The 23,936-nt window shown below is 39.6% G+C and overlaps 2 protein-coding genes across 6 annotated transcripts in view; both read left to right on the forward strand.

Annotated features, from left to right (window-relative positions):
- The window catches only part of ESRP2 (epithelial splicing regulatory protein 2), a 143,975-nt gene that overhangs the window by 47,565 nt on the left and 72,474 nt on the right, over window positions 1-23,936 (forward strand). For 2 of the 5 annotated variants that reach the window (XM_082063075.1, XM_082063077.1), the window contains exons 5-6: window positions 1,861-2,024; window positions 9,378-9,462. The gene's annotated coding sequence lies outside the window, so the exon portion shown is untranslated. Of the gene's footprint in view, window positions 1-1,860; window positions 2,025-9,377; window positions 9,463-14,741; window positions 14,872-20,550; window positions 20,673-23,936 lie in introns of those variants that run through there. The other 3 variants (XM_082063073.1, XM_082063078.1, XM_082063080.1) reach the window with 3 other exon arrangements.
- On the forward strand, window positions 14,818-17,068 carry LOC309444868 (leukotriene B4 receptor 1-like). Its single transcript, XM_082063084.1, has one exon. It carries the CDS (start codon window positions 14,822-14,824, stop codon window positions 15,830-15,832), a length of 1,011 nt encoding a protein of 336 aa, XP_081919210.1. The 5' UTR covers window positions 14,818-14,821; the 3' UTR covers window positions 15,833-17,068.

Genomic DNA, 23,936 nt, shown 5'->3' on the forward strand with positions numbered 1-23,936 from the left:
TTTAGTATTACTCAGTCAAGGGTTTGGGCATCCCATATAAAAGTTTACGGGCATAGCTGTACTTCAGGCAACACCTGACTAATGTGACACCAGATTGGTACAGAGTATCATTGAGGTCAGGCATTTGGCAATACTAAATAAAAAATCACGATACCTTTATTCACGTAACAAGAGTGGGTAGGCTTGTAATTACAATAATTTCAGCCCAGAAGGGATATGAGCCGTTGTGCTTCAGCAATACCAGTTAGTAGGAGTTACACACGTCGTGAGGCAGGTGTCTGGCTGTGGAGGGGCAGCAAGAGGGAATGCACAGAACAGAAACTACACAGGGAGAAAAATGGAACTTGATCCAGTGTGATCGCATCTCGTGATCAGCCAGGATAGTGCTGAGGGGCAGGACAAGGTTTCCTTGGTTCAGTCATCTATCTACCCTTGTTGCGAACATACACTTTCTGAGCAAGATGTTATCAATTCACGCTCAGGGTAAAGCTGTTTCTGAGAGGGTTACTTTGCAACAAGGGCGTTGCAGTGTCTGCTTCACAGCTTCCTACATCCTCAGTGTGTCCGCTAATTCTCAGGAATATTCCTAGCTGGAATGGTTAATACACTAGCATGAACAATACCACAAATGAAGACATGAGAGTGAGAGACAAGTAGAAGTAGAAAACTGCTCTTTGACTTGGTAACTCTGCCACCTATATACACTGTAATGTGTAAAATTGAAGTAGTTTTTGCCTCATTGAATTCAGTATTCAACAACGTTTGTAATGCCTGCAGAAAGACGTGTCAAGGTCTGTGTGTGAAGCCAGAATCTGGTAAAACGAATACACAACCTATTGACAGGAGTTTAGAAAAATGATGGGGGTGGCTTGGCATTGCCATGGAAGGAGGAGGACACGTCTTCCTCCTGAAATAAGAACAGGGGCAGAAAATGCAACAAATCACTTCAGAAAGGTAAGGCTGAGCCTAAATCTGGACTCGACTTTTTCAAGGCAGCTGCCACACCTCGTATATTTACAATGAGTGGAAGGGTGTCAACATCCAACAAACCCAAAGGCCTGTCCTAAAGACAGGTGCTTACTCACCATGCAAGTGTTGCCTTGAAATGACCTCCTACTGAAACAAACTACAGGGTGTGCAAGTATGACTGACTGTAAAACTTATTGCGACATTGATCCTGATGTAGGAATTATATGTTACAAAATGCAGCAAAACACCTTATGGAGGGGTAAAACAATATTTAAAGAAATCTGTTTTCAGTCACTCACAGTCATTCTCTCATACCTCTGTACTCAAGAGCCCCTGTCCAAATAGTCAGGCCAGGATCCCGTGAGCTGTGACACGAGGTTCAAGGAATGCCAGCTGTCAAGTCCTCGCTACATCTCTGGGGTTCCCTTGAGTAGCAGCAAAGCAGTTTTTGGACAGATTTTCTGCTGTCTTTTAGGAGTGAGTTATTATGATCTGAATTTTTTTTTGCCTCCGTCTTTTATTTCACACTCTGCAAATTCTGGGCAAGCTCCCTGCCTGCTGTCTTTGTTCTCTCCTTTCGAAGTCTCTGCCTTTGTTCCTGCTGAGCTAACAGAAAGAAGAATGGCCCCTGCGACTGCTGTAAACGTGTTGCCATCTTCCTGTTACTTCTGCTGGCAAGGTGTCTCTGGGGCAGGCCTCTCAGAGCACAGGCCGTTTTGTCGTGATGTAAACACTACATTTGCTAGCATTTACCAGTCTCACTGCTCTTGTGTCCTTGATTATCACATTATGTGTCATTTTTGTAACCATTGCCATATTGATTCGACTCAAGATATCACACAGACACATTTCCATACTCAATTCAAACCAATCTTAATATTTCTTTTACAGATCTCTGTGCTGTTCTGGCAGATGGGAGTGGCTTCACACTTCACTACAAACCTTTCTGTCTTATTTTTCTCCAGGGACAGTCTGCTAAGCGCATAATTGCTATTCCTCTGCAAGTCTGGGCTCTTTAGACAACGGTCTTTCAGCTGACGGATCAGGTAGTATATGTGAGTGATTTCTTTTGTTGTCTTCATTTTAGAGATCAGGACCATTCCCATTCAAAACCAAAATCAAGTTCTTTGCCTTTGGAAGGTTAAGTATGCACAGCAGATTTCTGTTTTGTTGAAACTACTCCTAAAAGCAGTACTGCACCTTTTTCACTTATATATGAGGTGAAAAAATTCATTATCCATACCCCAGAGACCAGTTTGTTACCACTGAAGGGAATTTTTTACATTTGCATAATCAGTCTTCTAAGAAAATATTCTTATTTCCAACAGCCTCACCAGAAATAAGCTATATTAAACACCAGAAACTACAATATCAATACCATTATCTTTGTTTAAGACTCCTTGAGAGTTTGCACTGGCTACTTGACAAAAACCATGAATTGGATGTGAGTTTGCACACTGGTTATTTAAAAGAAACAATCCTTTCCAGAAATCTAATATTTACTTAAACATCTTTTATTTGATTGAACAGAATTCTCTTGTTTGCTTTCGATCTTTGCTGTTTAAGTAGTGTTTGTTTTGGCTCAAACACACCCAAACACAACTGTGCTGAGCTGGACACACGGGTAGAAAAACAGCAAGTTTCAAAGGAAGATGTGAAGACAACCGAAGTGTGGGCACAGATCTTCCCACAGGCGGGAGCCCGTGTCAGCACTTTCCCATTGCTAATGGGAAAAGGAATTTACCAAGTTCAGAGTATGTGAACAGAATCATCACCAGTCATATCATTCAGAAACCTGCTGGTTTAACTTCACCACCTCACAGGATTTTACCAGCCCTCCTAATTTTTGCTTTTGAGTTTGCACCAATACAAACGATCCCTGAGACCCTGAATCCAACCGTGATGAAAATGAGAATAGTGAAACACAGACACTTGCAGAAGCCTCTTACACAATGAGATAAAAGATTTAATAAGATACATATTATCATGTATACAAAAAATAATATTTGTGTCAATTTGCAGTGCTTTGCTTTAATCGTCTTCCTTGTTACAGAGTGTATAGACAGCATCTACTGCCCATTTCATTTTTTCCTGCAGACTTCAGTATGACTTCTCTTGAGTTCCCCAAAATTCTCCTTGTCTTTGGAAAATGTTATAATATAGATCTGTGACGTTTCTTTACTTCCAACCCCCAAACATCACAGACCAGCCCAAGTATCCAGCTTTAAATAAGTTACGTTGATACTCGCAATTTGGAACTCATGCCCAAGGCCGTGAAGGAATCAAGGTGTGAGAAGTCAGGCCTACCCAGAAACTTGCAAAAGCCTTTGCATTGCCAAGAACTGACAGGTGCAGGGGCATGAGGAACGTAGGCAGACTAGAGTGATACATTTTGGTTTAGTTTGCCACAAGCAGTCCAATTATATAAAGTTCACATTCAGAACAGCACACTTGCTCATTTTTGAACTTCATTAGAGAATACAGACTTTCTTAAAAGAACCTGGGCTTTTTTTTCCTCTGAATAGTTCTTCTTTCTGTAACACAAAGATTTCCAGTGCTCCTTGACAAAACAGATTTACCCTCTTAAGTTTTCCTGTATCAGCCACAGCTTTATTTTGAAAAAGCAGCACTAGTAAAATCGTACAACAGCAATATGATCATTCTTCAGTGTCTACAGATCAAGATTATTGTTATGGTTTTTTTTAAAACAAATAGCCCTTAAAACTCAACTCAGGAGGCAAAAAGCAAGTTTAATCTCTTCTCAAGAGTGGTTTGAGGCCCAGCTGAAGCCAGTCATACTGTCCAATGTATTTTGGTTTTAGTGTAGTTGTGAGTGGCCTGTAATAATACTTACACGTTGCAGCTGACCTGAAAGGTGGCCAGTCCTGAACATGTGTTTTTCCTAAGAGCTGAGTTTTTTCTTTTTAAATAGCAATACTGGGTTATGTAACAACATTTCTTCAGAGTAAAACTTTAAATTTAGAAGATTCCATAAATGTAGCAGGCATTCAGTTCCATTTATAGCCCAGTTTTGTTAAATTAGACAGAGGAGAGTTCCACCTCTGGACTTCCTGAAGAGGGCATTGAGTTCTTACCTTTAGCGCAGATTTTGGTTTTTTTAAATCCACTGTTGGGCAGGTTCACAGACTTTTTAGAAAATCACTGCACTTGTTGAACGCTTGTTAAACTCTAGCTGTACTTGCATATAAGTGCAGCAGCATTGTCGCAGAACACAATGTGACGTGCATGTGAACCGGGGCTGCACAGACACTTTCCTTTCCCTTCTCCCCGTTTCCTCAGCACTGCACATTCACTTCCACATTGTTCCCCAGGCTGCTGCTCACTAGCATTAGGACAGTAAACAAGCCTTGAAGTTGGTTCCTCAGTCTCCTTCAGGCTAAATTGGGTTACAATGCAGAACAGAGCCAGAAAGAAGGGAAGTGAGTAGGTGGATAGTGGGAGTACAGAAATGCAGGTTTATGTGAGTATCAACCTAGAACATCAGAGCTCACCGTTCGCCAAGGTGGGATATCCACGATTACCAGATCCTGTCATCTCTCCTATCTGCAAACCTTTAAGCTGTATAATAGAGATCATATGACCTTTTGGCTCCTGTTTTGCTAAAGCAAATCAATTTGTCCTTGTAAACTGTCCACCCATAAACCATAAACCTTCATAGCAAATTGTGAGGATCTAGTGACTAACAAGACAAATTGCAGAATTCCTGCTCAGTCAAAGATAATTTTCTTAGAATCTGGGAGTAAGAAATTCTTAGCAAGAATTCTGGGACTTAAGAGGTTGTGAGTTTTATGTAAGATTTACTCAGAGCTGGTGCTCTGGGTTGGGCCAGTGAGAAATTTTGAAATTGAAGCTAGGCAAAATAATAGAATTTAAAAATAAAAGTAATAGAAGGGACCACAGGAAGATGGAAATGAGAGATGGAATTTTGTGTAGGATGAATATATGAGGAAAGCAGTTGAAAATGTAATGTATGTTGTGATGAAAACTGAGTAGGTTGAACCCTCAGGGACAGCTTATGTCTTGCACAAGTTCCCATAAATTACAACAACTTCCCAGCACATTGCGTGCATGGTAGAACCTGACATTTTTTGCAGTGCAGGGAAACTGTTTGCACCCTCTGAGGCAGAAAGCTAACAAGGTGCTTTTGATCTGCAGACAAGATACTTTTTCAGGTGAAGAGAAGGTTGAGAGAAAAAACAGAATTCAGCATGCTGTTATTGTAAGGCTAACACATTTTACAAGACTGTAAGAGTGGCAAAGGCACAGCAACATACTTGTCAAGGAAAGCAAGAGAAATCTTGTCATCTGGCATGAGTCAAAACAGCAGCATTTCAGGATTCTAGCCCCCATATAATGAAAAGGCAGGGAGACTACTATTCATCTGTTTAATAAGCCATTTCATCCAGTGTGACACCTTGTGTGGTGCCGACCAAGTTGCTGAGAAATCCAGGGCTTAGGAAATGTGCTAGCGCAGAGTTACTCCTGGGAAGGCACAGCACTGCCGCTGCTAGATCCAGCTGGTTACTGACAACAGTGAATCCATTCTGGAAACACGAGTGTGTCCAGGAGAACTGAAACTGGTGTCAGTCATTTAGTAATTTATCAAGGGGATTGTTGGTCATTATCTAGTCTCATTAAGGTTTCACTCACTCATTTTCAGTGCTGAATTTTTCAAACACCAAACGATGGAAAAACATCTGACTCTGATCATAGCTGTTGAGGGACTTCACTTCAGCCTATAAGAAACAGCCTGAGAGTTCCTCTTTAGTGAGTGTATTAGAAAATGAACTGATGAGAATGTAACTGAGTTTAAGCGGTATGCAATTTTTTTTGTTTCATTTTGTAATTATGGCTCTTTGGATCTGAAACATGTATGCAATCCCACTAAAAGATGCATCTATAAAGCAAACAGTCTTCTGAGATGTGGAGATGCAATGTACATAGACCATCCACTTATTTTCTATCCTTTAAATACGAATTAACATATGAAAAAAATAGATCTGAGTAGGAAACCAAATAAAAAGACCCCACATTTACTCATGTTTCTTTATTATCAATAAAACAAACTAACAAAATTAACAACATTAACAAAATTACTTGTTCAGATCTGAGTTTTGACTGTTGGTGCATGTAAAAATAAGTGCCTGATCTGCTCTTTGGCTGATATCACTTGCCAAAGAAAGAGATAGCCTACAAATGCATCTGAATTGTGCACAGACACACCCTATCCCATCCTTTGGCCACCTGAAATTAAAAAGTATTGCTTGGTGATTCCTGTAAGGACATAGTTCCTTTCCAGGCTGAGGGACACAGACAGTTGGGAACGGTTCATCATGGGAAATGGTTTAATTGGCAGCATCGTGAGTAGCATAGTGTCAGGTGATGGCAGACGTGTCAGTGCAAAAATATAGGAAAATTAAGGTTGGAAGTGACTTTTGAAGGTCATTATTCTAATTCTTTTGTTGAAATCATAGCTAGAATAAAACTTCGATTAGGACAGTTATTCTGGTAGTTCTATTGGGCAAATAATACAAGGAGAATACAAAATGACAATTCTAATAAAATTCCACCATTTCATTCAACCCATTTCTAGGATTAACACTGAGCGACGGGCACGTTGACCAGGGGGCAGTGAACTAACCTGTCATATTTTAAAATGCAAAATGATGTTTTAAAGACATTTGTGCACTTGTTAGAATGGGGAAGCTTGCCAAAGACTGCCTGGACATAGTACTTTATGCTTTAAATATTGCTGCCATGCTACACAGCCAATATGTGGCCAGAATAACTCTCTCAAGAGTTCTCTCATGGTATGGTGAAAATCATTTGTCTATCAGTGTTCGGCAGCTGGAAGTGAAGCTGCTCAGATTACAAGCCAAAGCGGTAGAAAATGAGTACTGCTATCATGTGGCAGAAAAAGACATTTTCTGCTGAAAGCAAGAAATAGATGAGCTTTCATGCGGCAGATAAACTGGTCTCATGATTTCCTGTTAAAGGATATACCATTACGAGGCAATTTCAACTCTTCTACTTGGACCTCACCAAACCGAACTTGTGACAACAGTTTTGCTGTGTTTGTGGGCTGCAAAGGTGCCTCGATTAGCTGGAGAAAGCAATTCTCTCAACGCTTCTATCTTGCTCTGTTTTATTGGATGTTTCCTTGTCTTGGCAAGCTGCTAGACAGTACTGATTTTTTCTGTTGTGCTTAGAGGAGACCACTATTCTCTCATAAAATGGAAAGGCTAACAAATTTCAGAATTTAAGTGCTATTTAAACTTCTGGTTTTATATGCTTTGGAGTTGTCTTCTTGGTATCATATAACCTTGTATAGAAGATAGTTTTACATGATGATAAACAATAACCTACCGAACCTCCTAAACTATAGATTCAAAATCTGAATCAGAGAACTAGAACTTGGATGAAGCTTGTGACTGGATCTGTAATTTGTTATTAGGGGGCCCCCTAATAATTTGATCAGCTGATGCTCAGCAGCGGTGTCTAGCAAGAGCTCTGGCCATGTTTCCCCTACCATGCATTCTATTTTTCACTCAGTAACAGACCTCAAAATGTGCCCAAACCCAGCACTCTGTGTCAGGATATGTCGCACATAGCAATACAGGTTGTGCAAACGTTTTGCTACACCGACATGAAGTACACCCAGCTAACACAGAGGGGAACCAAGGCAGCAGAGCTATAGCAATGGTTTCAGTAGTGCTGTGGTCAGATACCACACAACTCGGTTAATACGTAGCAACTCAGAAGACAGGAAGACAGCAATCATGGAAAAAATAGTCACACATTTGCTGTGTGAGGCAAGAAGAGGTATTAGGTACCATTCAATGCCACTGAAGACTAAATGCTTCCCACACAGGCATAACAAGACACAAAGCTACCAAGAAAAAATAACACGCAAGTAAAACAGCCTTTCATACAGTAACAACTGATGGCATATTATTGACTTTTAATGGTCTGAGCAGAGAACATGACACAGAGCAAACAGGGATACAAAGCTCTAGCAGACAGAGGACAACCTGTGGTTTAACAATAATAAGGTAACTGCAGCACATGAGGATTTCTGTGATTGTGGAGCATCTGGAAAAAGTGAAGGAAAAATGACACAATGACCTTTGGAACAAGTCTTCTAAATGCTAGACCACAGACTGGCATTGAGGAAAAAACCAAAACAGCTAATCATTCTGTGGTTTGAATGAAAACTATTCTCTCATTTTCAAAAAAATAAACTACTGTCAAAAATGTCCTTGAGTATAGACAACCAAGCTATCCTCCTTTTTACACCGCAGAAGGGTGAAACAAACAGACTTGAGCTGAGGGATCTTAGATTGCCGTGTAACTTGGTTTCTTTCATTCTCCCTGTGCAGCACACTGCCGTTTACTTGAACTCTTGAACTTCAGAACTAGTCTCTTCAGCCGTCTCAAAGAGAATGTAAAAGAACTGAAGGGAGGAAGGCAACAGGGATGGTGAAAAGGGTGGAGTGGTTTCTATACAGTGACTGACCATGTCTGCAAGAACTCTTCAGCCTGGAAATAAGAAAGGACTGCCACGTGGGGTTTAATCAAATAAGAACTATGGAAAGGATGAACAGGGATCAGCTATTCACTGTTTCTTCCAACATATGAGCTGTGGGGAGCCAGATGAAGCTCACAGGAGACCAGCAAACAAACAAAAGGAGGTGGTTCTTCACACAGCATGTATCAAAACTGCAGTGCTAAAAGTTTACGTGAGTTCAAGGGTAGACTTGAAGTCTACAGAGCAAATGTCCACAAAGCTTTATTAAACACACAGAAACCATACCTGGCTCAGGAAACTCCTCAGCTGTACTTGGTTAAATGCCAGAGAACATGTGGGGCAATTATAGTCACATGTGACTTGTTCTAATATTCTTCCCTAGGCACTTGCTTTTTGTGCCATTAGAGATAAGATACTGGGCTAAAAGGACTTTTTGTCTGACTCAACACCAGACCGCAAGAAATAAGCATACCTGAACCCAGATCATGTTATTAGGCTCAAAAGTCAAATGTAAGAATAATATGATATCAGATCACTTCATAGTCTATTAGCCTTACATTTTATTAAAATCCATAAATAATCAGATTTTTTTAACTAAGAAAATGATGCTAGCACTTTCTGCCAGTGAACACTTGCTTCTTTTAACGGAGAAGTTATTATTCACAGCCATTTCTAGTATTAAACAAAAATGCTACAGAAGCAGATGATCACATTACAGAATTACAGAAAATTATCTGTGCCTCAAGATTGCATCTCTTACACTTTTTCCATACAATATATTTTACATATGTTTAGTAAATCGCTGTTACTGTAGGTGTGTGTGGCATCTCAGAATCAATCCTGGCTACTTTTGTTTCAGGTAAAGAATGCTTGGACAAGATCATTCTGAAGAGCAGCATGATACAACGTGCTAGCTTCTCTGGCTACACAGAACAACATACCAGGTACGCTAATTACTAAGTGACTGTGGGAATAGTGTTCCTCTATGAATTTCTTTAGCTAACACACCTATGGTGGCTGCTACAGAGCAGGAGAAAATCCTTGTATTCCTCATAGAATTAGTACAGGCTTTCCACTTTCTGCACAAGTAACCAGCCTCCTGATGTAAGGCACAAACCCAAGATTTCATCACACTGGGGCCCAAGCTAGTGGCTCATTGCTTGTGTGTTAAAGGAATTAAATAAGATGTGGACGCTGCTCAAATCTGCTGAGGTGGGTTGTTTCATGAAAGATGACAACTTGACCCACTTTACAAAGAGGCTACAAGAACACACTAATGGAAACTACACTGAAAAAACAATTGTTGATATCATTGCCAAACTTGCCAAACTTTGTTGCTTCAAAGGCAGGGAAGATTAAATCAGATTCCAAGTTATTTTTGTTGCAGAGCTTCCCTTGTTGTGTTAGTTACAGCAGAATGTAACATTGGAAATGGACATATATCAAGACAGAACTGATTAGAAATATGAGTATTTAGAAAATAACATAATCTGCAACACAGAAAAGACGTGATTTTTATCTATAAAATTATCAATAAATTAGAAACAATATTGAAATTTAAGTGACAATCATCAAACCTTCATATGCAGAAGGATCAGTTCTACGGGTCTCAGTCTTGAATGCTGTGCCCCATGGGTAGAGAAAGGCTACAGTCTGTGGCCTCAGTCTTACCCAAAATCACAATAGACGGTTCCCCAGTGCCGCCCTGTGTTGAAAAAACGTAGTTACATGGACAGATCCTTTTACACAAGAGTTCGCTATAGGAAATAGTGTCTGCCTGGTTTCCATGCAGAACAACAGCTACCATCTGGTGCTGCAGCACATGCACAGCAAAGTATGCGTTTGGGTTTTTTTAATAGAGGTGAAGTGCTGAAGACTTTCTTTCATTACACTCCTGAATAACAAGAAGAGACATTGATCCTGTAGTAATATAATATTTACATGCAATCCCAGCAAACAAGATAGGAATGGCAGTAGGTTTAGCTAAACAATAAATAAAAGATTGAGTAACTTTTGGCAGCAAATCATCCAAGAAGTATTTGTCATCAGTAATTTATTACTCAAAAGGAAGAGCGTGTAAACAATGTATTTGATTTACCCAGTAGCAATTGTGGTGCCAGATACGCTTCTGTAGATAAGGATTTTGGCTAACAACAGTTTGTGTACACACAAATAGCAACTTAGGGACAGCTGATTCAGATCAGGCTGAAGACTCACCTTAAAGTGTAGCAGATCTATACGTTTCCTGTTTGAAAGCATGTACTATGAATAATAGGAAATTAAAACTATATACATTCATAATAATGTTGAGAAAACAGATTTAAGTTTTGCCATAGTCTCTGCATAATTGTCATTCGTATTCTTGTTTATAGCCAGAATTATAAACATAGTTCTCCACTATCTTAATTAGCACCTCTACCCTTACAAACCTGGTATGTCTGGTTGTACAAGGAAAATATTTCACCATATGCTTGAATGGTTTCACAACTGCTGGAAATGTGTTCTGATAGTCTGTGATCATTCTGTTAGGGTAAGAAGGTACCAATTTGTAAGCATGCATTGATGCACGTACAGCAAGTGCCTTGTAAACACTCCTCCTATCACAAGTTCTAAAGAACTTTTCCCTGAACATAACAAATAGGAAGTTTCTTCTCTGGCCAGTCGTATAAAACTATTGTTATTTGCTACTGAGCTGGGTAAGGGCTATCATTTTGTGATATTATCGGAAGACTTATTAACAACAATGCACACAGCAGAGAATATTGAAACTTTCCATTTACAGTGCAAAGTACACATCGTTTATTACTTTCTGGAACCGATCCCAGGGTAGCTCTCCACTAAGTTCTTTTCCCTGGTGATAAAGAAGCACAAGAGGTTCCACTTAAATTTGAGAAGAAACTTCTTCTTAGTGAGGGTGGCAGAGCCTGGCCCAGGCTGCCCAGGGGGGTTGTGGAGTCTCCTTCTGTGCAGACATTCCAACCCGCCTGGACACCTTCCTGTGTAACCTCAGCTGGGTGTTCCTGCTCCGGGGGGGATTGCACTGGTCCCTTTCCAGGTCCCTTCAACCCCTGACATTCTGGGATTCTGTCTGAAAATGCTCAGTGGTATTGTAAATTACAGACCATCCACCAGAGGGAAGCTCATGCATGCATACAAATCAAAATCAAGAATTTGAAGGATGAATGAAACATTTCCCTGATAGTTAAGCCAAAGCAGATTCTATTCAAAATGATTCTTAGCAGTAGCACAGAATTCTTAAGCTTGGAAAGTTTTCAGAAGTTACTTGCCAATCTAAAGGTAATAGACTTAACAGAAAGTTTCCTGTGTTAATGGTTGGGCTCGATAATCTTAAGGGTCTCTTCCTACCAAAATGATTCCATGATTCTATGACTGAATTGTTTCCTATGTATAATATGCATGCACATAAAAAATTCACAGATGTAGGCTTTTTTTTTTTTAGCACAGAAATGCAGCCTAATTTCAGTGCCATGAGGTCAGAAGTCCAACTGTATATTCATACATTAAAAGTCCTACCCACATTTGGTCACTAGAATGAGTAAGATAGTGAGTTGTTTAGCCACTGATGTGTTTAGCATGTTGTTTAGCATGTTGTTGAACTACGCTGCTCCCCTTGTTCGTGGAAATATTTGTTAAGTTTTCCATAAAGTTTGTGTACTACTAGTGGCAAATAACAGTTGGACACTTTTAGAGAACGCTAAAGGCATCTTACGAGCAGTCTGAAGTTTTCATAGTGATCCTAGAGTACCATGGAGTGTGGCGATGAGGAACGATGCATACAGACACAGAGACGCAAACACAAAGTTCTTGTTAGCAGTGAAAGCAGAGCCAGGCTGAGCTGATTGTTATTAACAGTTCTCAGTTAATAGGTTTACAGATACAGGGCTGGACCAAAGGTTAGACGGGGTGTTTTTTAAAAAAAATGTTATCCCAAACACACCACACTCCTGTTGGGACTGTTTACAGTCACGTTCCCACGCGTATCCTGTGGGCAGCATTCGACCCAGTTATTCACATGCCCAGGCCCAGCATTCACACATCACACATACGGGGGCGGTTTTCCAACCTGAGATATCATTCTCACTGGGCTGGGCTATCACTCTTACACTCATAAAACACATAGTTCTATATAACCTGTCCAAGGCTATTTAGCTGGAACCGCACATCCTGCCATTCCCACAATGGAGCTTTTCAGAAATGTGGTCTGTAGCTAATGTTAACTAATAACTATGATATTAAGTCTAATAGCCTGTCTTCAGAGTCTCACTCAGGAAGTCTTAGCATTTCAACACCTGTCTGGGATCTTTTTTGAAACAGAAATCCCAGGCTGTTGCTGCAGTTCTGAGATTCATTTGTTTTCTTGTTTAAGTGAAAGATACATCCAGAGGCCGAGGCCATCTGGCAAGCAAACTTGGACTGAAGTGGAGAAACGTTCTGAAAAAGAAAAGGACAGATGCCTCAGAAGTTCAACCAGATCTATACACCACTGGATTAGAACTAATACTGATACCAATCAATAATTGTACACACAACTGCTCTTTGCCACCAAAAGTAAAGTTTTAAAGAGGAAAATCTTACAGAGATTTTTACCCAAGAACATGCAAGTTCATTTAGGGATCCTTGGTAGAATGCAGACTGGCCACAAGGTTGTAGTTACAATTAGACCTTTGTTATAACCTAAGAATTTTAACTATCAGCATAGTTTATTGTTATCTACAATTTCTAGCAGCTGTTGTTACACAGATTTTAGCAATCATCATAGCTTTCAGTGAAGCAGAAGTTCTAGTAATCTGTATAGCTTTCTTACTATGTAGAGGCTTTAGTTATCCAGGCTTTTAGGCACCTGGGCCCTCTGCAGATCAGGTCGAATTCTTAATATTCAGCATGTGATACAGTAATCATAATCTAGATTCAGACTTCGCCTAAAAGAACCTGCCTGTCCCTGTAGCGTCGGGAAGCAAGAGGTACCGGGCATATCTTTTTCTAATAAATAAAAATCTGCTGCTTAGTTCAATATAGATATGCCACTGGCAATAAATAGAGACTTTCCAAAGTTACTTCTGGGGAAATAATTATGTGTATAAAGGTGACTTTATTAGAAGAAGAGACATCGCCCAGCACTTCCCTTCATTAGTGTGTTTTACAAGCGGTTTTCAGAAACTCCCTTTAGAACACAAACAATTGATTTGGGTTTTCCCACTACCCAGTCTGTTTTAAATGTACTTAAAAATAAAAAGAACTGGAATCATGTATCTGATTAAATCCAAATTACTATTTGTGTAATACAGATTTTAATTTGAAGATATATACTTGACTTCAGTAGAGTTATTCTGGATTTGCTTTTGATCTCATTATACTCTTAGGAGATCAAACCAACTAAGCTCATTTGGGGGGGGGTGGTGCAATCCTTTTCAGATTAATATTATGCGCTACATTTGCCAGGTTTATAAAATTCTACCTCTGCATTTAGGGAAATAGTCTGTATCACAGTCTTAAATTTAAGAGAGTGAGCTATGCGTAAGTCCTCTTTTCTGTGCACCTTCTCTTTTGGAAAATACCCTTTCAGTTTCACTTCTATGACTTGAACATTTCTGTTGGTGCTGCGGATTTAGTTCCTCCTTTAACTTTTTAGAAATGGACTTCAAAATAAGATACTTTGACATCAGGATAACAAAATATTTTCATATTCTTTGGCCAGATAGTGAAGAACTTGGGATTCCCACAGGATTTGAAAGCTGCATTGACTACCAAGTGTCCTAGGAGATGAAGTCGTAGCCCACTACTGGCACAGTTTCATGTCAAACATACAATGCATGTTTGTGATTCAGCTGCCACCCATCTTTTTGCCTTTTATAAAATAAAATGTTGATTTATTAATACAAACAAGAGTAGAATCACATAAAGGTTTCTTTCTCCCCATAGCTGTTGATTAGATCATTAACAAAGTAGGAAGCTTCTCTAAATAGGGACACTTTTGAAAGAGCACCACATGCTCCATCTGCTGAAGTGTGATGGGTAGCTAAAACCAAGGTCAGGTGCTACCCTGTATTTTTATTTTTGCTTTGTATGCAAAAATGCAGACTGACTTCCTAAGCAACAGGAACTGCCGTATGTGGTCAGCCGTTTATAAGAGCGAGCGTTAGGATGTGAAGTCATATGCCAAATTGGACTACAGAATATCAGTTAGAGAACGTTTCTCTCCCATAGTTCTCTAACACCTTCAGAATAAAAGCAGAATTCAAAGCACTGAGGATATTGGCAACCAAGAACTGAAGAATTCCCACCATGAGTCAGGCTGAGGACAGCAGTATCCACTCGATGTGGAACATTGTGAGGTCAGTACTCTGCACAATACTGAGCTTGTCATTTATTATTGGGACCCCTGGAAATTGCATTGTCATCTGGACTGTTTGCACAAAAATGAAGCAAGTATCTCCTTCAGTCCTGCTGATCTTGAACCTGGCCATTGCAGATGTCCTTGTACTGATTACTTTACCGATCTGGATTTACTCCTTTGCTGACTCATGGGTTTTTGGAGTAATCTTCTGCAAAATACTGGTTTTCATTATTTACTGCAGCATGTATGCTAGTATATTTCTGATTACAGCACTGAGCTTGGAGCGGTTAATGGCTGTGTTTTACCCTTTCACGATTCAAAGATACAAAACAAAAGGAAAGATTTCTTTAATCATTTTCCTCATTTGGTTCCTGTCTATTGCTTTCGGCATTTCTGTCATTCCATTTCAAGAGACAGAAAAAATGAACGGTGGACTACTATGTACGTGTCGCAACTACTCTTCGCAAAGACAGAGACTGTCATATCTTTTGCTGGAGACTCTTGCAGGTTTTGTAATCCCTTTTTTAATTATTTGCACTTGTTACATGTGTGTTGCAAGAAGAATAAGCAGAATGACTTACCAATCCAGGCAGCGATCAGAACGGCTCATTGCCAGCGTTGTGGTGGCATTCATTTTATGCTGGTTCCCTCATCATCTCTTTAACATTCTAGATATTATTTCAATTCAGATAGAACTCTCTAACAAGGAAATGTCTTTGGCTCTGGAAGAAATTGTAGACAGAGGAGTGTACATCTCTGGAGCACTGGTATTCATCAGCAGCTGTATTAACCCTCTACTTTACGCTTTTGCTGCACGGAGATTTCAGAATCACCTGAGATTTGCCAAGATATCAAAGCTGTTTGAACAGATGAGTCAGACTGTAACAGAGGAGGACAAGAAAAGAAGTATGGTTGTAACCAAACAAGAAGATACTTTAGTAAGCACGGAAAATCTCTAACGAGGAACATAGACTTGGTGAATAATGTGATTCGCTGTCATTCCTTTCTTCTTATACTCAGTTTTGTTTACTAAGCAGTTCAGGTAAAGCTAGAGACATGTAAAAGTTATTAGGGTTTGTTCTGTGTGTTATAAAAGAATTGGGCACTGGCAGGTAGTTCAGCTCCTAAGTTAGTATCCACGTCACAAGACGAGCACTGTTTCACTGGTGCTGAGAAACTCAGCAATGTGGCTGGAAGCTCAAAGTGTAAGGAACACAGCATTTTTACTTTCCCTTAAAATTATACATGAAATCCTCTGTGCGGTAAGCAGAAAAGGACTGCATGTGGAAAACAGAAGCTTTGAAAGTGTAAAACTAAGGTTTCCTTGAGAAAAAATTGCTAGATGCTCAAGTTTTAAGAAGGCATACTAAAATTCTTGATATGGGTAAGGATGGTTTTAAAGTATATTAATGACCCATAAAACTCTCTGGGTAGATGGAAAATACAAACCTATTTTTATTCATTGCTTTACTTAGGCTTGAAAGTAGCAAGAGTTGTTTACAGAGTCAAGATCATTTACTAACATCGTGCTATATTTGATATCAAATACATCGCATAGTTCAGTGGCAATTAAACTATTGAGATATTAAATAAACATATGAGTATCCTCAAAAAGGTTGATTCAGCTGAGCTTCCAAGATACCTGTTAAATTGGGGGGGGAACTGGATCGGCTTCTGGTAGGAGGGAAGGAGAAATCCTCGATACCCGTTTTTATGTGTAAAAACAACTACGGTAGCAGTACAAGGTGTCTCGTATCATAAGAACTTCACCTTGCAAGTAAAAGCGTTATTTTTAATTCTCTAGTAGAATAGAATGGACTTTGCCATAAGAAACCAATAAACTTAGCACTTGCAAGGGCTTTTGTTTGTGAATATGTACAAAATAACCTTGGAAAAGCTGCGTGGCACCAAGCATTTGCTTTTGAATTATTTTTTTAAATTTCATTTTTGCCTAACATTTTGTATGCTTACTCTTATTTTTAAGTCAATAGTTTGTAATAAGATTAAGAATTACTACTGATTACTGTGAAACATAATGTCCCGGACAGCTGCTAAATAGCTGTGTTACGTATCTTTACAAAGAAGTTAGAAATACTAACTAGAACTTGATTTTCAAAATCTGATTATGTAACAACCAAGGGTATTCGAGTTGTATTAATTTAGCTTGTAACTGAAATAAACACGGGGAAGTAAAATCCTTAACTGTTAATGGAAGAATGTTTCTCTAAACTTTGCATATGTACTTGTTACTCCTGCTTGTTATGAAAAAGTCATTTTAGTTCTCAATAGGAGAAAACTCTCCACCATAGAGGGCTTTCCATTAATGGGACTCCACTGAAATTAAAGCAAATAAAACTTTAGCAAGGCCTTTTTTTGCAGCGAAGAATAAGCAGGACTGAAATCCCTTAGATTTTTCTGCACCCGTCTACCACTCTTCTTTCACCCCACTGAAGGCTCTTTAATTGCTCTTAGTTTATTGCATATAGCAATGTGGCATTATCTCACAATAAAAGCAGCAACTTTAGTTACCTACTGCATAAAAAAGTGAAGCTGTATTTCCCAATATGTTCGTGAAATAGGAGTCACTCACTATTCAACAACAACGTGGAACAGATGAAGAGATAATAAGCACATGAGCACTGGAACTGAACCAGCGCTCTAGGGCACCAGGGGTGAAGCGTTTCACAAGTTACAGCTGGGGTAGAGACCCAGCCGCACGTCAGTACAAGCTGCCTGATGGGAACTTCCCTACCAGTGTGTGCCCTGTACATAGCTATATCAATCTTATTAGGAATTGGGTTAAACCCCCAGCCATCTGTATATATCATCTCTCTCATGAAGCCATTTTATATATATATATATATATATATATATATATATATATATATATAAAAGGGTTTTTTTTGGTGCCAATTGCTATTCAACAAGCCTTGGGAAGCAGTAGCTGTATGTGAAGTGTCTTATGCTCAGCTGTGCCTAACCCAGGACAGACTGAAAAGGAATCAGTGGCCAGATATAGTCTGTGCAGTATTGCCTACTGCAGTATGTTTGTCTTATTTTAATATAAATGAGTAAGTCAGACATTTTTTCTCTTTTTCCTGTCACTTACAGACAAGTGAACTTGGCTGCTCAGGCTGCATCCTGCAGTCTTAGAAAGAGAGCTACTGACATTCACGGGTCAGCAAATGCATTCTAGGAAATAATGCAATTATTAGAGCTAGATCTGTCCCCTTGTGTCAATATTTGTGGCCTGGGTCAGCTGCCTCCTGTAGTCAGTCATCTTTAAGAACTATGTTTCTTTTAAAGGCTGTTTGAGGAGTGGTAAAATATACTAAAATAACAACCTTAACTAATTTCACCTTTCTGCAGAGCAAATAGTTAATTCTTGCAAACTTTTGTATGCACAGATAAAAAACCACTGGTGTAATATGTCTGGCAACACAACTGTGATGTAACAGGGTCCATAAGAGCCAGTGTAGAAGTATAAGCCACTGACATGGTTGAATTCTTCCTTTGACAGGCCTGTTGATGCACCAAGATTTACGACTTCACCTGTGCTAACACGCTCTGTCACAAAACCACAGGGATTCCAATAGGCTCATTCAGCCAATGAACGGTGGATATTCTCATCTCCTAAAGTGCTGAATCCCAGCCGAACCCGAGAGCTAGCACAGATTTGATTCAAAATGCTGTATCTTATGATAGTGATGCTTCTTGCTTTGTTGGCTATGTTACATATCCATCTTATAGATTATATTGGAAGACTGCTAGAAAGCAAAGACTGCCCTTGATTGCTCAAACTAGTTCAGAGCAGTGGCTTGCAGGTGAGAGCAGTTACTAGTAACTCTTGAGACACTGGGACCCTTCTGAGAAAAGTGAAGTTTCATTTCATTTGAGTTCCTCTTATTTTCCTTACTTCCTAACTCATCTGTCCTTGTTTTCGAAGTCTGTCTCTGTGGTTTCAGCATCCAGCTTTGTCTCATGACACAGCAAGGAGGAAAGCTGAGCTGAGCTGAGAGCGGGCTGCTTCAGTCACCTGAGGCACATCACCTCAGAGGACACCGAAATACAGGGAACATTCCACGGACTCAGTGTAACACTGCTTAGAACACCAAGTGCTAGGAGGTGACCGAATGATTTGAATTTCTCACTTTTCTGAAAATAATCTTCTAACGTTAGTCTCTAACATTAAAGTCTTACCCAGCCTGAAACTTGCTGTGAACATTCCATGGTATACATCAGGGATTTATCACGCTGGCTGCAGTGGGATCGCGCTGCATGAAGTGAGCGTGTGCTCTATTAGCGGGATTGAAGAAGAGCCTGGAGTATTTTCAGTTCATGCACAGCCAATATACAAAAAAGGAGAAAAAAAAAAGACATGAAGAAAAACTATTAGTCTTACACCTTTTGTTGTCTGTCTACTGACATCAAAATATGAATATTAACAATTGTGGGGTTTTTTCTCTGGTTTTATGTCCTACAACTCTTGTATTACTCTGTTTTCTGCATGTATAGGGAAAAGGAAAGAGTTAGGAAAAAATCACATTTGACTGGAGTGGAAAAGCAAGTAAGAAATAAGCCAGTTTAGAATATAAAAAAGAATATAACCTTGGAATGAAATTGAGAAGTTCAGCTCTGAAAGCTGAGTGTACAAAGATAACAGAGAGGGAAGTGAAATCTATTCTGTTGCAAGACAGTTTCAGATCTTTTTAAATGCTCTCATGACAGATCAGTTAATCACTAAAAGACTTCTTTATCAGAAGACTCCTCAGCTGGATCTCCACTGATTGTTAATAGGTTAAAGAGGAAGATCCAGCAAAACATAGTTTAGGGAGACATAAACGTGTCCTCTGAGGGGGTGAGTGGCTGATGCTGCTCCTGTTGGCACTGAGGGCTGGGTGTGAGCAGGGCTGTGGTGATGCCACTAGGATTCCAGAAACTTTACAACGCTGTTTACAGCACTGAGAAAATTCTTGCACAAGTAGGCATGCAGATGATAGAATTGTATGCTATTTGATTCTTTCCAGTTTTCTTTTCCCCTAAATCAATTATTTTAAGAGTCATACTGGTGAGGAATCAACATTTTAAACTAGATGCATTTAAGTTGGATAAAAGGTTCCGATTAGACAATGTTATTTTTATGGATTGTCTGAAGTCAGTGATTTAAGTAATGGAATTAATGGAAATGATGCTGTGAAGTCTTCAGTACAGCCCAAACAGTCACAACTCTTACATAAGGAAGATTGTACATCTGCTGCAACTACAAAATCTACTTATTCATAGTTTAACAGAAATCAGGACTGCACTCTGATTGCAAAGGTAACTGGTTACACTACAGTTGGGCTGCAATTGTGTACATACTAACAATGTGTACAACTAAGTGCATCACTATTTCCATTGGCTATTAGCTAGAAAACAGTGCTAACAGTACTGAGACATCTAGAAACATTATGAACATGCATAATTACAACACACTGAAGTAAAGTGTATGTCCAGATGGTCTTAAATCAGAGGATTAGTAGTTTGGACTGCTCTTAGTAGATCTTCAAGTGAAAAATCTGACTTTTCATTTTTCCGTGGCAGACTTGTTCATGAAGACTGGCTACTGGAGGCAGCTGACCCAGGCCATAAGAACTACATTCCAGAAAAAATGAAGGGCTAAATATTTCTTTTTCAGAGCATTATAAATTTGAAGCACCACTTATGGCCTGTCATTAACCTGGTAGTGTCACCATGGAAGTGAAAATAGGAAGACAGCTATGTGAAGATCACTTCTAGTTGTTGACACCTCATACAATGGTAAGATGCAGCAGTGTAGACAATCTAAAAACGTGTTGCAGATTCTGTATCTTAACTGTACTACATGACTTCAACAGTTATTGTAATATTAACTTCCACTGTGTAAATCCCTGTTGAACTTGATGAGTAGTATCAGAAACTTAGAAGTCATGGACATTTTAAAAAATATTATAACTAATTAATTGCGTTTGTGTCCATTACATACAAAAACATAGCCTCAAACCTTCAGCTGTGGTGTAAAAGGGAGCATTTTGTAGCTAAAACTGAAGGAAGCATTTAGCACAGCAAACTTTTTATATGCCTTGTTCTCTCCTGCCACCATGTGGCTCTTCTATCTAAAAAGTTAGGCCTAATTAACACACTTTCAAAAACCACTGAAACACCTGGTGAGCTACTTTGTTAATTGTTTCAGTTGTGAAGCATATTTTAAAGTTCATGTCATTGAGACAAAAAGGTTCATGAAAGAACACAACAGTGTATTAAATATCCAAGTCCTATTCTTTTCATAATGACTGACTTGGTTCTTTTACACTTCAGGAAACAAAGTCCATATTATTTCAAACACTGCTTAAATGAGGCAGGCTGAGAATTTTTAACTGAATACAATTACCTCATGCTACTTTGTGAAAAGCCTGTGCTGAAAACAACTGTGTTCTTTTTCCCTCTACAATAAAGTCGTCAATAAGCATGTTGAACTACACCCTTTCTCTTGAACTTGAGTAGCTCACACCTCATCCCAGGTGATACTATTGATTTCTAGGCTTTGGTAGCTTTGGGGATGCTCTCAAAAGTTTCAAAAAGTCTTGACTTCATTGTGGTAGAATCTGGAATAGTTTTTGCAGTCTTAACTATGTCCACAATAAGAAAATCACAAATGGTTTGTCTTTAAGAAAGAAAAAAAAGAGAAGTATAAAGAGTAAAGCAGAAAAGAGAATCAGAGAGATTTTATTCTAATTTTCCTTTTTCTCTATTGCAATGTTTAGTTTCTGTATGTAACGCTTCTAGAGTCTGTCCATGAACAAGGCTTTGCTTAATCCTTTTACATTTGTCACATCAAATAGCATCACACTAATTGATTAACCCTACTTTTAAAAATAGCAGAATCAGAAGAAATTGATTTTGCTGAAGAACTTCTTATAAGTACTTCTAGGAAGAAGAGATCATGAACTGAAGGATTCTACCTATGTCTTTCCTTAACTATCCATTCTACCCTAAGATTTCCATTGCACATTATACTAAAAATCAGCCATTTACATTACACACCTTACACATACCACAATGACTAAAGTAACATGTAGGTTGAAGATTTTCTTGCTCTGTGGGTTCACTCAGGGCTTCTGTTGTTGTTGTGCACATAGGGTCAAGTGATGGGGACAATCTGTATGTCAGGGTCAGGTCCACTGGGAGCAACCAGCGTCAGACACAGCCCCGGGACCACCAAGCGAGGCCACAGTGGGCAGCCAGGAGGTCAGTGTGTAGGGCAGGACCGGGTCACCAAGGCAGGTGGCCAAGCACGGCAGCGGCAGAACTCAAAGCAGACGCTCCAGCAGTACAGCCCAGGCAGGGGCTGCAGGGCCAGGCCTGAGCTTAGATGCTCTCCAGGACCTATAGGCAGGGTCTGTGGAAGGGAGACCTCAGGTGAAGCTAATCAGGGTCATTAAGGAACCTGATAGATTCTTAGCAGCAATGGAAACGCTGAAGAACAGGATAATGCAAAATATATGTTGAATAACGTTCATAAGCTTTAATTACCATTTTATATATTGGCTCAAGTTGGGCAACTTTGTATAAAGGCAGAGAGTGTCAAATAGAAAACTATGTTTTTGCTTTTTAACATTTCAAGGTTGTTACTTTTTCAGTGATATTTACATTCCTTGTGAATTCAGTGTTATATCGAAAGAGGAGTTTTAATATAAAATCGTCAGAGTCTTTTTCCTACATCTAACCTTTTTTCTTTTCTGAGTCTTCAAATCTTATCCCACTTTCTGTGTTTGAAACAAGGAGGTATTTTGCTTCCTCTGAGATACAGGAAGTTAAGTCTTAACCTTTCACCATTGGAAATACATGGAAGTTCTGTGAGAGAAGGAGCTAGGAAAGGGTACACTGTTCTGACCACAGAGATGTTATCCCAGGCTGCACTGAGGGTTTCCCCTGCTTTGGGTCACTGAACTTTGACTGGAGTTAACCAGGTGATTAAATAGCCAACATAACTATTGAAATGGCCATGAGATATGATCTTCCACTTCATTTAGATGAATGCCATCAGTTGAATAAAGTTAAATATTTAGCATCCTGAGCACAATAGCAAAGGAGAAAAAATGCCTGGTATGTGTTTAAAAACTTGATGATTTCCCAAGTATCAAATTCATATTGCATTAACTGAAAAATATATTTTTTGTTATTGCTATGTAATTTTACACACATAAATTGTTTTAGGCACATGCATAGTTTCACAGTGATATTCATTTAATGTTCTAAATTACTCGCCTTATCCGTGTATTAAGCTATATCAAAGGGAATGAAACTGTTTAAGAACACACAGAGCATTTTCTGGCCTTTTTTAGCAGTAGCAGAGGGAGCTGCAGGAGGCGAGCAGGCCTTTAGCGTGCGCTGACCTCACAGCATGGGCTGGTTTACACTTCCCTTACACACACAGTGCTCTCTGCGTTGGAGGAGGTAACACCCTCTCTGTGCTCCAGCTGTTGCACTGGATTACTTCCCCAGCGTTTGCAAACAGCGTTTCTGGAGGAGCTGGGCCCGGCACCCAGGCCAGGGGCTGCCCCGCGGCTCCCCTGCGCAGACCCCCAGCTCTGCAGCACGGAGCTGGATTGCAGTGGAGCCATTCACAGCTCCTTCTCAACATGTCTGAGGAGCGTAGTGGGACAGTGGTGAATAGATTCACACACTTTACCAAATCTCTTCTCATTTTTTTACATTTACAAGCAAAATCAAACACACAGAGTGTGGCATTGATAAGCTTGGGAAGTGAAGTGTCATATTTTCAGGCTAAGTGTCAACATAGGCTTAATTTTCACCCTGGCTGCTTTGGCCAAAACCACTTCCTTTGCTTTCTGCTTCTTCCCCTTTTCACGCGCCAAGCATCTCAGCATCGTTCCTGGCTAAGGAGAAGTGTGGTGGTGTCTGGTCCCTGGTATAGCTGTAACTGTCATGTGGAAACATGCCTCAGATCATTATTTTTCTGTAAAATGGACACACAAAAAAAAGGGAAACCCAATTTGCTTTGTCTGAATCAGGAGATAAAGA

The sequence above is a fragment of the Streptopelia decaocto genome, assembly GCF_964273445.1.
Source record: "Streptopelia decaocto genome assembly, chromosome: 11".
NCBI classification, from domain to species: Eukaryota; Metazoa; Chordata; class Aves; order Columbiformes; family Columbidae; genus Streptopelia; species Streptopelia decaocto.

What these genes read in the sequence shown, in the direction of transcription:
- LOC309444868 (XM_082063084.1), top strand. Translation starts at nt 14,822, where the DNA reads ATGAGTCAGGCTGAGGACAGCAGTATCCACTCGATGTGGAACATTGTG.